We start from the raw sequence: 13,906 nt of genomic DNA, 5'->3' as shown, positions 1-13,906 counted from the left end.
TGCAGCTCGGTCGAGCAGAGATTTCTGTATTGCCCCGACGATTTAGACGTCGAAAAGAATAACGGTGACGTGACTCCAAGTGTTCTGGGACCGGCGATATAATACACATATAAAAAAAAAAAAACCTACCACGGGTAATTGTTTTTTTTTTTCTTTCTCGTTTTTATTTTTGGTTGGTGGTTTGTAGTTTTGTCTGGAGGGGGAGGAGTGGCTGTTGGGCGGTTGGATGTCCGCCTGGACTCTTGTCCTTATTGCTTTTTTATGTGTTTTTAGGTATTTTCTGTTTGGGTTTGTTGGGTCGTTTTCTTTTGTTGTTTTTTATTTCTCTACATTCCTAACCCCAGCCTCACTTGCCCCAAGACCGTTTGTCTTGTGGGTGGTGGGGTGGTGCAGGTTGGTCACTGAGTATTCTCAGAAGACCTCTGCACCTAGGGGGGGGGGGGGTGTTAGAGGCGTTTTTTTGTTTTGGTTAGGGCCCGGTTCCACTCCAGCCTCGGTGTGCCTTTGTACCGTCTGTCATTGGTGTTGCCGGGGTATGGTGCTGCGGGGACTTACCTCAGTCGGAGGGGTGGCCCGATCTGTTGCCGTTTGCCATTTCGGTGGTTCCACCCCTCCCGAGGGGCTGGGGTATGGTCGAGTTGAGGCACCGGACGTTTTTCCGGTTCTCCGCTGCGCCTTGGGGTTGGAGCCGGGCTAGTTTTTTCCTGTTCCCTTCTCCGGCTTAGTATTGTGAGCGGTTCGCTGCTATTGAGCTACCGACGGGCTCTGGGTGGGGCCTAGGGTCTTTCGGGGTGCCGGGGAGGGAGACGGGGTTTAGGGTCGTTTTACCATCCCCCGGGGTTGTTTTTAGTAGTCCTCCGGGGGTTGATTTTTGTTTGTTATGTTTCCTTCCGGGTTCCGCCTCCAGGGTTGATGGGACGGTCCTCTGGGGGGGAATTGGCTTGGGGCTAACTGGCCGAGTGTGCCTGGGTCTGGGGTTCCGGGGTTGTGGGGGGGGCGCCTCCTGGGGTTGATGGTACGGTCCCCTGGGGGGCGCCGTTTTTCTCTGTGTACACCTGGGGACCTGTGTGGGATCTTGGTTCTGGCTGTTCCTCCTGGAACAGGCGATGAAGGCCTTCTGGGGGGGGTTGGTCTTTGCAGGTCATTCTGGGAGGGTTGTTTGTTATTTTTCTTTCGTGTTTTTTTGTTTATATTGTGTTTGAGGGACTATGTTGGGTTTTGGTGTTTGGGGATGTTTTTCTTTTTCTTCCCGGGGTTTGATGGGACGGTCCCCTGGGGAGGTTGTTGGGTGGGTTTTGTGTTTTTCATTGTGTATTGGATTGTTGGGGTTTGTTTTGGGGCTTTTGTTGTCTCCAGCCGGCCTTCCAGCTGCGGTGCCTGTCCTGCTGTCTGTGATGGACCCCGGAGGGAGGTGCTGTTCTCGGTCCTGGTCTGGTCGGTCGCCGGGGGGCTTCCCGTTGATGGGGGGGGTACTGTTGTGTGTCGGGGGGTGTGGCTGGAGGTTTTGGTGTTGTTTTCTTTTCTTTGCTCCTCAGGTGGCATGGAAGCTGATTTGTCTGTGGAAAAGAAGGTGCTGGCTGAAGAATCCTCACCCTCGTCAATATCATGTGAGGCACCTGGGACTGGTGCTCACGTGCAGCCCTAAAGACTTTCAGCTGTAGCAGATAATTGGATGGCGTTCTGCTTTTAAGGCAGGTGTGAGCCAAGCAGAACTGCCGGGAACTCGACCTTGTGATGTTCGTTTGTGAGACGCTGAGGACCGCACCTGGGTTTGACACAATAAGCCTGTGAAGCAAGGAAGGGTGAGGACACATGCTGTCAGCACACAGTAAAGGTAATTAACTGTTGGATTAATTGTAGATAATAACTTGAGGTTTTGCTACATAGTATACGTGAAATTGTGATGAGAATGGTGTGGCTTGCTTCTCACTGTTGTGGCGTGCAGGATAAGTGATCCTCCACTTATTGTGAGAAGCTGCTCATGTGCATAAAGATAAAAAGTATAAACCTTGATGTGTTGCTGATAGCATGTGTTCTGTGAAAGAAATTGCTATAATAGCTAACGTGCCTCACATCTTCTGTGCTTCAACAGAGAATCAGTTTGTCGTGTCCACCTGGGGGGTGTCTGTTTGTTGGTAGTGAGTCCAGGAGCGTCGGACTTCTCTCCCCGTGAACACTGGAGAGCGTGCCAGCAGTCACTCCTCCTGAAGGACATTGGGTTGGGGTTTTTTTTGTATGATTTATTTAGGCGCAGGTGAAAAATAAATTGTTTTTTGTTGATGGAACCGCTTCTTGGTTATTTTTAGTGCTGGGTCCTGTCTGACGCAGGTTCGCTCCTCAATCTGCGTCGACACATAACAGAAGTTGCTAGACATCCAGCTTTTCACTGATGCAAGGCAATCTTCTAAGGATTTTATGTGGACGAGATTACCAGCAGTTATCGGCATGTATAACTGAGCATCATCAGCACAGCAATGAAAGGTAATCCCAAAACGCCGCAATATGTGCCCAAGGGGTGCTATATAAAGAGAAAGCAGGGGGCCTAAGATGGACCCCCGTGGAACCCCAAATTTCATGTCACTAAGGTTAGAGGTAGTGTTATTGTACAAAACACAGTGAGAATGACTGCTCACGTATAATGTCAACCATGCAAGGGCATTCCTATTAAACCTAAAATGATTCTCCAGCCTTTTGATTAGAATATGATGATCCACGGTATCAAACATAGCACTAAGATCTAACAGCACCAGAACCGTAGTGGTGTCCAAATCCACTGCAAGCAGAAGATCATTCACCACTTCAGTGAGAGCTGTCTCTGTGGAATTACAGTCTGTAAAACCAGACTGCAGGGACTCAAAAAGATTATTCTCAGTTAAGACAGTCCATGAGCTGCTGTGAAACAACCTTTTCCAGAATTTTAGAGCAAAATGATGGATTTGATATCAGCCTATAGTTTTTCAATATACTTGGATCAAGATTAGATTTCTTAAGTAATGGTTTAATCACTGCAGATTTGAAACATTTAGGAACAGATCCAAAGGTTAATGAGAGATTAATAATTTCCAGCAGTCAGCCCAAGAGTGGGCCACAGGTCCTTAAACAGTTTTGTTGGTATAGGATAAAAAAGCAGGTTGTGCTTTCTGTAGACGTTACGAGTTTCATCAGCACACCTAGTGAGATACTATCAAATTCTGTAAATCTAGGTAGTACCTCAGTAATGGCACCCACCTCAATAGCAGGATGTAGTGGCTGGATTAAGGCATACTGGGATATGTTTAACCTCATGTCTATTTTCTTCTCTAAATAATCCAAGAAATCTTGTGCTGTAAAAGGAGAGCAACTTACAGGTGGTTATCCATGAATAAGTGTTACACTGTGTCAAACAAGAACTTTGAGTAAGGCTTGTTTTTGTTAAGCAGAGTAAATGGCCCGCTTTGTAGCCAGTAGTGCATGCTTACAGTCTAAGATGGCATCATGCTTAAAGGCACGCAAGTAATCACTGAACCAAGGTGACTGCGTTTTTTTTTTTGGGGGGGGGGGGGGGGGCGGCGGCGGCGTGGTTTTAATATAGGTGGGGCAGTCATGTCGAGTGTAGTTTTGAGTGCTGAGTTTAGTTTTAAACACGACTGTCTACTGACAGGGCATTTTCCAAATGTAAGCTAAGATATCAGGCAATCCAGCTTTGAGTTCAGTTGTAGTTGAGGAGTTGATGCGTAGCTGCAGTGATAAGGTTTTGTTCCACTAAATGGCAGCGAAACTGTAAACCTATTAAGTGAGTGATCAGAGACCACCGACGTAAGAGGGATGATGTCAATATTTGCGACAGCAACAGCACGTGTGAGAACCAAATCCAGGGTATTTCCACAAATATGCATTGCTGGAATCCTAATGCATCCACAATTTCCATAAATGATTTACAGAGGGGATCAGAAGATCTATTTATATGAATGTTGAAGTCACCAATAATCAGAATGTTATCTGCACTAGTTGACAAGTTAAAGATGAACTCACCAAATTCATCTAAGAATTATATGGGCCAGGGGGCCTATATACAGTGACAAAGTAATACGGCTGATTTTTATCCTTCTGACCTTGGTAATATGTAGCATCGTGGGCAGAGCAGAGAATGAGCTGTTCAAACAAATTATATTTGTGACCCCCAAAAGTTAATAAACGAAACCTAGATTTATAAATAAGAGTAACACCCCCGCCTTGCTTCACATCACAAGGAACGTGCCTAAATGTGTACACCGGTGGGCAGGCCTCATTTAAGGGGAAGACAGCTGTAGGTTTAAGCCAAGTTTCACATAACCCAATCATATCTAAGTGATGATCCATAATTAGGTCATTAATCAGCAATGATTAACAGTGATCTTATGTTAATGAGACCCAGATTAAGGACTTCAGTGGGGTTGACAGTTGGACTGTTTGGATTTAGGGGTGGTTCCAGAGTAGCATATATAAAGTGCCTGGAAGTAGGTTTCAATTTGAGACATTCCACATGGGTTGTAGGTAGCAGACACAAAATATTTGATATTGCTGGAACAGCCAGTGGGCCATCCACAATTTCAACATCATCCAATGTAGTAATGGGTATTAAATTTGCAAAGCATATCACTATGATTTTTATGGACAGATCTGCAGAAACAGGCCAGAGTCTCAACTGGATGAATTTCCCTTCTTGCCACATAAACTGCACTATCACCATAGTGGATTTTCTGCACTAATTTCCCCGCTAAGCTAATGGACTCCACACTCACATTTATCATATGCCTTGCAGGGTCTCCAATCACCTGCTCCGTGGCCTGCTGTAAAGTCCTAATGCTACCCTCCCTGTAGAGCTCTGTCTATGTTCACAGACAAGATGGCGGCGCCTTCCACAGTAGGGTGAAGGCTGTCCAGCATCAACAAGCCACGGCGGCCCCAAAATGAAGGCCAGTTATCAATAAAACTAAAGCCTTGCTGTCTAAAACTGTGCCAGCCACCTATTTAAGATGTCAGCCTGCTAAAGGCCTTACCATTACAACGGAAAGGGAGAGGACCAGAGACTATTAATTGATGCTGACACATCTTTCTGGCAAGGTCACAAGTCCTCTCTGTGTCCATTTTTGTGACCTCAGAGTGCTTCATCCTGATATCATTGGCGCCAATGTGAATAACTATGTGAATATCTAGTGTCATGTTCCTTTGTCTGTTTACTCTTCTGCAGGATCAGCACCCTAACATGGGAGGCAATGTTGGGAGCTCTGGCCCAAGGAATACATTTAATGTCAGCCGGTATCTGTAACCTGACTCTGCGGGTGATAGAATCCCCTATCACTAAAGCCCGGTGTTTCGGCCTGGAGATAGGAGTGGAAGTCACCCGTGGGCTCAATGAACTCACAACAGGCATATCCAAGGGAGAAAACCGGTTCACAGTGGCGAGTGTGATTGGGTACCACAACTGGGCACCAAACCTGGTGACTTCCTCCACCTAACCATGGTCCGAAAGCCGTCATCCACAGCTGGTATTTCTAGACTAATGCTAGAGGGCATGCTTGCCGGCCCAACACTAACCTCGTCTGGAGTGCCTGTAACATCTAACTCTACTGAGCAAAGAAGCTGTTCTAGCTTACTGACATGGTTCTCTGAAAGAGCCACCCTATCTGCCAGCATTGCACAGGATTTGTGTAAAGTGTAAAGTAGTGTACTTTGTGCACCAGAAAATTCAAGAGTGTAGCCAAGCCGAGCTAACCACTAACAAAAATGCTAACCACTCCCAAGACTTACACAGGAGTAAAATAATGAGTTACAATTCACAGCAGTTACACTGAAAAACTAACAGAAGTATTAGACTGGTAGTAACAATAATAAAAGAAATGGGAGGAACAAAAAATGCAGCCAACCTAGCTAGTTGAATACGACTGAGTCACATTTACATTGTGAATTTACTTGAGGAAACAGGAGTTGGGAGTAATACTCCAGTTTTACTAAGAGAGATTCACACTTTTTAAACCTAATTGCATCCTTTAAATTTTACCCAGTGGGTATGTGGCACGACTCAAGAAAACAGGCATATTTTAGATCTCATGTTGTCTTATGGTTTATCTGTCACTAATATGGAAATCTGTGCAACTCTGTATTTCTGATCATCTACCTGTGCTGTTCACTCTGACGTTTCCATGTTCAGCAGGTAAATTACCTTCCCCCGAGTGCACAAGTGTGAGTGGACCACGTGATTCTGCTGCGTCGTCTCGAGCAGTGTGTGGGCACTACAGGCTGTGCTCTCACCTGGTTTCGTTCTTACCTCAGAGCGGAGCTTTTCTGTGCAGCTGGGCCATTTTTCTTCAGATGTGGCCCCATTGACATGTGGAGTCCCTCAAGACTCCATTCTACGTCCTATTCTTTTCCTTTTGTACATGTTGCCAGGTGATGGAATAGTCTCCCCTTTAATATTAGATCATCCCTGTCCATAGAGACTTTTAAAGCCTCTTTAAAAACCTATTTTTCTCTGGCGTTTCCTAAATGAGTGATTACATCTCTGTTAAACCTTAGTATTTCTTCTGTTTTTCCTGTTGCTTAATGCTGACAAATTATACCTTATTTGTAGTCTTTCGGTAGCATGGCCCAAGCAGAGGGTCACCCCTTTGAGTATGGTCTGCTTGAGGTTTCTTCCTAAATATCAGAGGGAGTTTTTCTTTACCACTATTGCCTGTGTGCTTGCTCTAGGGGTCAGTAAGGTTAAACCCTACCTATGCGTTGCGCCTGAGGCAGCTCTTTTGTGATTTGGCGTTAAGTAAATAAAATAAATTAAATTATTTCCTACTGCTTTTTACTCATTTTACTTTGTCTTTTATTTGTTTTATTGCCTGTTGTAATTTTATTGTTATTTTTAATTCATTTATTTACGATTGGGGGCAACTTGGTGCCCATTTTTAATTATGTACAGCACTTTGGTTGACTGCTGTCATTTTAAATGTGCTTTAGAAATAAAGGTTGAGTTGAGAACACATGTTCATCATGTCCTTACTGACTTCAGTTGACTGGCTCAGATGGGAGAGTCAGTTACCCATTAGTTTAAGGGTGTGCTTTGGTTTTCTGTTGTGTCCAAATTACATTTTACCAGATTTGATAGCACTTTGAAACAGCATTTAGTAATAACAATTGTGTAACATTTGCTTACAAAATAATATACTCAGTTATATTTGTTTTGACACTGTGTGTTGCCAAACTTTTTTCTTTTTTAAAGTAAATTTCACTCCACATTTTTCAGTGTGCATAGTAAGCTTGCCAACAGTCAGCGTTTGCAACCAATGTCTGAGTTAAAACAAATAAATAAATACTTCTGGTGTCCTTGACCTTTGACATTCTGTTCCCAAAGTCAGTCTGCATATTATACACACAGTATTTGTGAACAATTACAGATTCATAGCAGAAGCATTGCTCTCACAATTTTATGGGTTCGGTGGGGGTGGAGGGATTCTATTGACCTTCACCTTTTCAAGGGGGTTCCACATCCATGGATCCAAGGATGCAGCAACATGTGACACCATCACCAATGCATGGTCACAAACTGGACTTTGACCTTTTGGCCACAAAAGCAATAAGATTCTACCGTCACTGAGACTGAACATTCTTCAAACATTTGAGTTAGCATTACACTATTTGCTGGCAAAAATGTAGAAATAGACCTTACCATGGTTACAATTATTGCATGTTGTGCATCAACCTGGAGATACCCAGACGTACAACACGGGAGCTGGGCAATTTCAGCATTAACCGACAACCCAAAAGTCAGGTTTGCTAATAAAGAATGTTTGTCACACTCAGTGGTGGGCACAGTTCCGATAATACGATAATTATCGAAGATAATGTTTTCATTATCGGATAATCTTTTTAGATAACTTTAAAACCATTATCGGTCTAATTATCTTGCGATAAATTTTTGTCCAATAATTTTTAGACCAATAATGTGGTAAATAAAGCTGAACAGCTACAAATATTTATAAAACTTAAAATCAGTTGAGCACCTGTTAAATGTTTCATAGCTGATGTGTAGTTCTACCCTCTGCAAAACAGAGAAGAGCTGCTTTAAGAAGAAACCACTCTATCCTCTGCAGGCAAAGGAGAACTGGTTTATGAGGAGAACAACATTTATGTGTCAAGACAATATTGAGTGCACGTTTTACAATATCATAAAACGTGCGCACAACATCATAAAACGTGCGCACATTCTCTCCACATGCAAAACATTTTGCGATGACACTTCCAGGGCTCCGTAAAAATGCCTGTTTTTACAAATAAAAAAATGGAATATTTTACAAAAGCACATTTATCTGTAAACACAAACACACGTCACATTAATGTGTTGGTTTACATAATGAATGACTCAACCAATCAGTGTTTAGCAGAAGAGGCACATTCTACCCAGAATCCTTTGCGATGTGTTTTTTAAAAAAACTTCAGAATTAGTGCATTATTCAACATTAAAAGATATATATTTTAACTTTGTACAAATGACAGAATTGACATTAATGATTAATTCTATCAGTATTCATTTTATTTATGCACCAAACCATAAGTCAGCATGGCTTTATTTTCCAAGACCTCCGCCTGACCGGAGTGTTGTGATTGGGTAGAGAGTTGGGCTTTGTGGTTCCTCTTAGCTTGCGTCTGTGCTGGAAGCCATGTGGTAGACAAGAGCTTCCAGCAGGGGGCAAGATGTTCAAAGACAGAAGTGCGGGCTCATTGTTTGGGTCTGTTGTCGCTTTTGATGCTACCAGAAGCGATCGTGGTGTTAAAACTTAAATTCAGTTTGTTAGTAGTTGCAAATGTACCAGAGACAATACTGGAATTTATTGGTTATCTGTGACTTATCAAAGATAACTTTGCAGTTATCTGATTATCTGTTATCGAAATTCATTTTTTGGTTATCCGTGCCCACCACTGGTCACACTATATGCAGACATTTATGGCACAGACACAGTGCAGATTTAGTTAACTAATTAGGCTAATCGCTTAGTATTACACCACAAGAAGCCGACAGGAACAAATATACGAGGTCTGTTAGAAAAGTATTGGACCTTTTTATTTTTTCAAAAACCATATGGATTTGAATCACGTGCGATTGCATCAGCGAAGCTTGAACCTTCGTGCGCATGCGTGAGTTTTTTCATGCCTGTTGGTTGCTCATTCCCCTGTGAGCAGGCTTTGAGTGATCACTGGTCCACCCCTCTCGTCGTTAAGGAAATGGCGGAATGATTTGGAGCTTTGCTGCATCAATTTTTTCCTGAAACTGTGAGAGACCTCCAGGTGGACACCATTCGGAAAATTAATATGGCTTTCAGGGACGATTTTATGGGGATTACACAGATTAAGGAGTGCTCCATCCGGCTGAAACAACCAGATCATTTCCAACGTGAAGGCTTTGTTGATCCGGGACGTCGTCTGACTTTCACAAAAAGGCAGAAGGTGTGGACATCAGCACTTTTTCGGCACATTCCACTGTTACAGGAGTTTTTTTCATGGAAAAAGAAGCGGATGAATGCGCCACCGTGCTGTTCATGGCGCGGGACAAAACCACCTCCGTGTTGGTCTCTCAGGACGGCTTTCAGGTGGCTTTCAGACGGCTTCCGGTTGCTTTTCAGTCGTGTGAATATCCGAGAAGTTGAGCATGAGCTAGACATGCCCCAACATGTCCTGTGAGGCTTCATCATGGCGTTGCTTTGCGCCATGCGGCTCCACCGCGACGCGCAGGATTCCTCCGCACATCTGTCTCAATGTGCCGAAAAAGTGCTGATGTCCATGTCTTCCGCAATTCCTGTGCTAGTCAGACGACATACCGGATCAAGACAGCATCCACTTTAGAAATGAATGGCACATTCCACTGTTACAGGAGTTTTTGTCATGGAAAGGAGAGCGGAGGAATCCCGGGCGTCGCGGCGGAGCAGCATGGCGCAAAGCAACGCCGTAATGAAGCCTCATGGGACATGTTGGGGCATGTCCAGCTCATGCTCAATTTCTCGGATATTCACACGACTGAAAAGCAACCGGAAGTCGTCTGAAAGCCACCTGAAAGACCAATAGGGATGTGGTTTTGTCCCGCGCCATGAACAGTAGGGTGGCGCATTCATCCGCTTCTTTTTCCATGAAAAAAACTCCCGTAACAGTGGAATGTGCCGAAAAAGTGCTGATGTCCACGCCTTCTGCCTTTTTGTGAAAGTCAGACGACGTCCCGGATCAACAAAGCCTTCATGTTGGAAATGATCTGGTTGTTTCAGCGGGGTGTCAGCCTGTCGATCGGCGCTCGGAGCGCGCCGCACTCTCAGACGCTGTGGGCGGTCTTTAAACCGGCTGGAGCACTCCTTAATCTGTGTAATCCCCATAAAATCGTCCCTGAAAGCCATATTAATTTTCCGAATGGTGTCCACCTGGAGGTCTCTCACAGTTTCAGGAAAAAAATTTATGCAGCAAAGCTCCAAATCATTCCGCCATTTCCTTAACGACAAGAGGGGTGGACCAGTGCTCACTCAAAGCCTGCTAACAGGTGAATGACGCAACCGACAGGCGTGAAAAAACTCATGCATGCGTACGAAGGTTCAAGCTTGGCTGATGCAATCACACGTGATTCAAATCCATATGGTTTTTGAAAAAAATAAAGAGGTCCAATACTTTTCTAACAGACCTCGTACAACAGCACATTAGGGCCATTGAAAGACGGAAAAAAAAATATCGAGATTACATTTTTGAGTTTAAACTCAGAAATATACGAGAATAAACATGCAAATTTATGAGAAATAACACGCAAATTTGCGAGATTTAAACATGCAAATTTGCAGGATTATAAACATGTATATTTGCGAGAAAAAGACAACGCAAGATTAGAACACGTAAAACTACAGGTAGATAAATGCACATGTAAATGGAGCCTATTGGCGCCTTCTAGCGATGGAATGAGATGGGACAATGGCTTCATCATGTACGTTTTTACAGTCAAAAAGAATTAATACATGGGCAGCGGTTTCAATATTTAATGTCTGAGAGATAAAAGAAATAATGCTATAATGCTTGTGCTTGCAGTTAATGCAAATGCAGGTAACAGCTAGCCTGGATGTTAGCTATGTTGATTTGGCTGGTGCATGTTTAATCTGACAAATTTGCTACATTTTTCTTGCAAATTTGCTTTTTTCTCACATATTTGCACGTTTATAATCTTGAAAATTTGCGTGTTTAATTGTGGCAAATTTGCTACTTTTTTCTTGCAGATTTGCATGTTTTTAATCTCGTAAATTTGCGTGTTATTTCTCGTAAATTTGCATGTTTATTCTCTTATATTTGTGACTTTAAACTCAAAAATTTAATCATCTTTTTTTTTCCTGTGTTTGAATGGCCCTAATACGCCGTCGTACAAATCCAATCAACAAACAGTTTGATGTGATGAGGAACAATTGGTACTGCAGATTTCTGCTTTAAAAATTGCTTGAAAGATTTTCAGATGTGACCACTGCCAATTTCCACCATAACAAGACTTTCCAGCATCACGCTGTTACATCAAGGCAGAGTATGTCAGTGAGTGACACTATGAGGTGTGGATTATCATTAATGAAGGTGGCAACATTCATCATGCTGTCAGTGGACAGCATAACAGAGTATATTGGAAGGAACATTAATTAAATTATTGGTTTGAGGGGTCTGTTTGTTTTGCTAATGCTAAAACTGCCCAGGTGGGGTGCTGAGGATCGCAGTACCTCAAAGGTAGCACATGTACACAGCTCACTCCAACCGTAACTCTGAGCGCCAGACAACAGAAGCAGAAAGAGACAGGCAAATTTTCTATATCACTCTGTCCTTGGATGACTGAGGGCTAAAAATCCTTAATGAATAATAAATACCTGTGTTTCCTCTGTCATCTTCTCTAATAAAAAGTTCTTTCTTAGTGGTATGGAGCTCTAACAGGTCTCGTAGCTCTTCTTTGTAAAGCTCCAGATAAGAAATTCTTATGGATGACTCCAGACCATCATCTGTGATCCTCTTCTCCTTTAGCAACAAGAACACATCCTGGGCTGCACGACAGATAATTCCTCCGGTCTCATCTAACAAGAGATTGTGGAGAAACAGGGTCTATCTATTTTCAGAGATGTAACGATTAAATTACCACTTTTAAAGTCAGCTTTTTTTTAAGTACTTGTGTAATTAATATCGTCACCTTCTTAAAATAATGGCCTAAGTCATGTTTTGGGAAATATGACTTAGGCCATTATTTTAGGAAGGTGACAAATTACCCCAGTAATTGTGTACATAAAGACCACCATTATGCTGCACTGTGGTCCTGAGGGAATGACGACTTGTACCACTGCACACTTGTGAAAAATAAAATTAAAAAAATAAAAATAAACATTTTTTCGTTTCAGCCGAATAAGTGTCTGGACTGAACTGGGCAGATATTCAAATATTTGTAATTTCAGACCGATTTCCTATATTATGCATCTCTGTGGATCCACTGGATGTCACTCAAAAAAAAAAAAAAAAAATCTAATTGTCAGTAACTGTTAACTGAATAAGTGTTTGGACAGATATTCGTAATTTCAGCACGATTTGCAGTTGTAACCCATTTTTTTCAGTCAAAATGTTATATATTAATCATCTCCTTGGACAAAATGAATGCTATTCTGACCAAAAAACATTTTTTTTTCGGCCGAGTAAGTGTCTGGACTGAACAGATTCGCAATTTCAGACCGATTTCCTCCATTATTATGCATCTCTGTGGATCCGTTGGATGTCATTCATACAAAAAAGTCTGAATAAGTAACTAGCAACTGGTGTGACCAACTTGTCATTGTCCAACTACACACATTATGTGCATTATGCATTCTCGCTCTCTCTCTCACACACACACACCGATATAAATGATGCCGTTTTAACGATTGCCAACCATCAGTAGCAGACTCACCGAGGTTTCCTCCTTCCAGTGTGTACGTCTTGCCTGAGCCAGTTTGGCCGTAACATAACACCGTTGCATTGTAGCCGTCGAGCAAAGCCTCCACCAGTGGCTGGACGCAGGACACATAAACCTCATCCTGGCTAGCTGTCGGTCCAAACGCGTGGTCAAAGCTGAAGATTCGGTTTGAATCAAGCGTGCCAAGCATCACCTGCGTGGTGTTCGGCACAACCTGCACACACACCTGGTGGTTGTGGAGCACTTCTCTGCGGAGCAAGGGCCGGATACGGACCGCCACCCGGACACTCACTTCGCTCATGACGCTTACTTATTGATGGTAATGTTCCTCTACGGCGAGTTATGTCTTTTTTAACATGACTAAAAGGTCAAGCTTTAGGTAGCTGGCACGTTCTTGTATGTTGTTTCATGGGTTGCCTGGGAAACCGCTGCGAGGGTCGAGGAAATCAGAAAGGTAACAAGAGCTGTCAGGGAGTACCGAGCTGTGCCCACAGCGCCACCTGGAGCCCGGGCAACCATTTAGTCAGAGGCTTATATTCATTCGTTTTCTACACCCGCTGATTACTTTTAAAACGCTTAACACTTGTCAGGTTCGACATTTCACAAGTAAATTGCCCATAAAATCAAGGGACACAACTATAAAGTAGCTTTGACGCACATTTGAGCCTTTGTTGCCATCTAGTGGCCATTCTGAACATTTCAGGGCTTCCAGTACATTTCTGACTTGAAATCCAAATTCAGTTAAAAAAGGGCATTTATAAATGCCAGAAATTCATGATTTACTTATTTTAGTTGACATCCCACTATTAATGTAAAAACGTTCAATTTTGAGAGTTTTATAGTTCTTGAGCTTTAGGATGTGGAAGGTTTTGCTGTAAGGACAAACGGACAGGAGGACAGCAATTTCTCTTGGCAAGCACAACTTACTGTTGTGAAAAAATTTAACAGTTGTGGTAAAGGTAACAAACTTGG

General features: G+C 43.0%; 1 protein-coding gene across 4 annotated transcripts in view; it reads right to left on the bottom strand.

Annotated features, from left to right (window-relative positions):
- The window catches only part of LOC117510655 (kinesin-like protein KIF27), an 87,630-nt gene extending 74,380 nt beyond the window's left edge, over window positions 1-13,250 (bottom strand). For 3 of the 4 annotated variants that reach the window (XM_034170450.1, XM_034170451.1, XM_034170453.1), the window contains exons 1-2: window positions 12,911-13,250; window positions 11,871-12,071 (exon numbers count right to left, since the gene is read on the bottom strand). In XM_034170450.1, coding sequence (XP_034026341.1) covers window positions 11,871-12,071; window positions 12,911-13,235 — 526 coding nt within the window. In that variant the 5' untranslated portion in view covers window positions 13,236-13,250. The remainder of the gene's footprint in view (window positions 1-11,870; window positions 12,072-12,910) is intronic. The other variant, XM_034170452.1, reaches the window with a different exon arrangement.
- Window positions 13,251-13,906: the final 656 nt, after the last annotated feature.

Source organism: Thalassophryne amazonica, chromosome 5 (assembly GCF_902500255.1).
Source record: "Thalassophryne amazonica chromosome 5, fThaAma1.1, whole genome shotgun sequence".
NCBI classification, from domain to species: Eukaryota; Metazoa; Chordata; class Actinopteri; order Batrachoidiformes; family Batrachoididae; genus Thalassophryne; species Thalassophryne amazonica.
The sequence above is the reverse complement of the archived record's forward strand: the minus strand, read 5'-3'. Positions and strand labels throughout refer to the sequence as shown.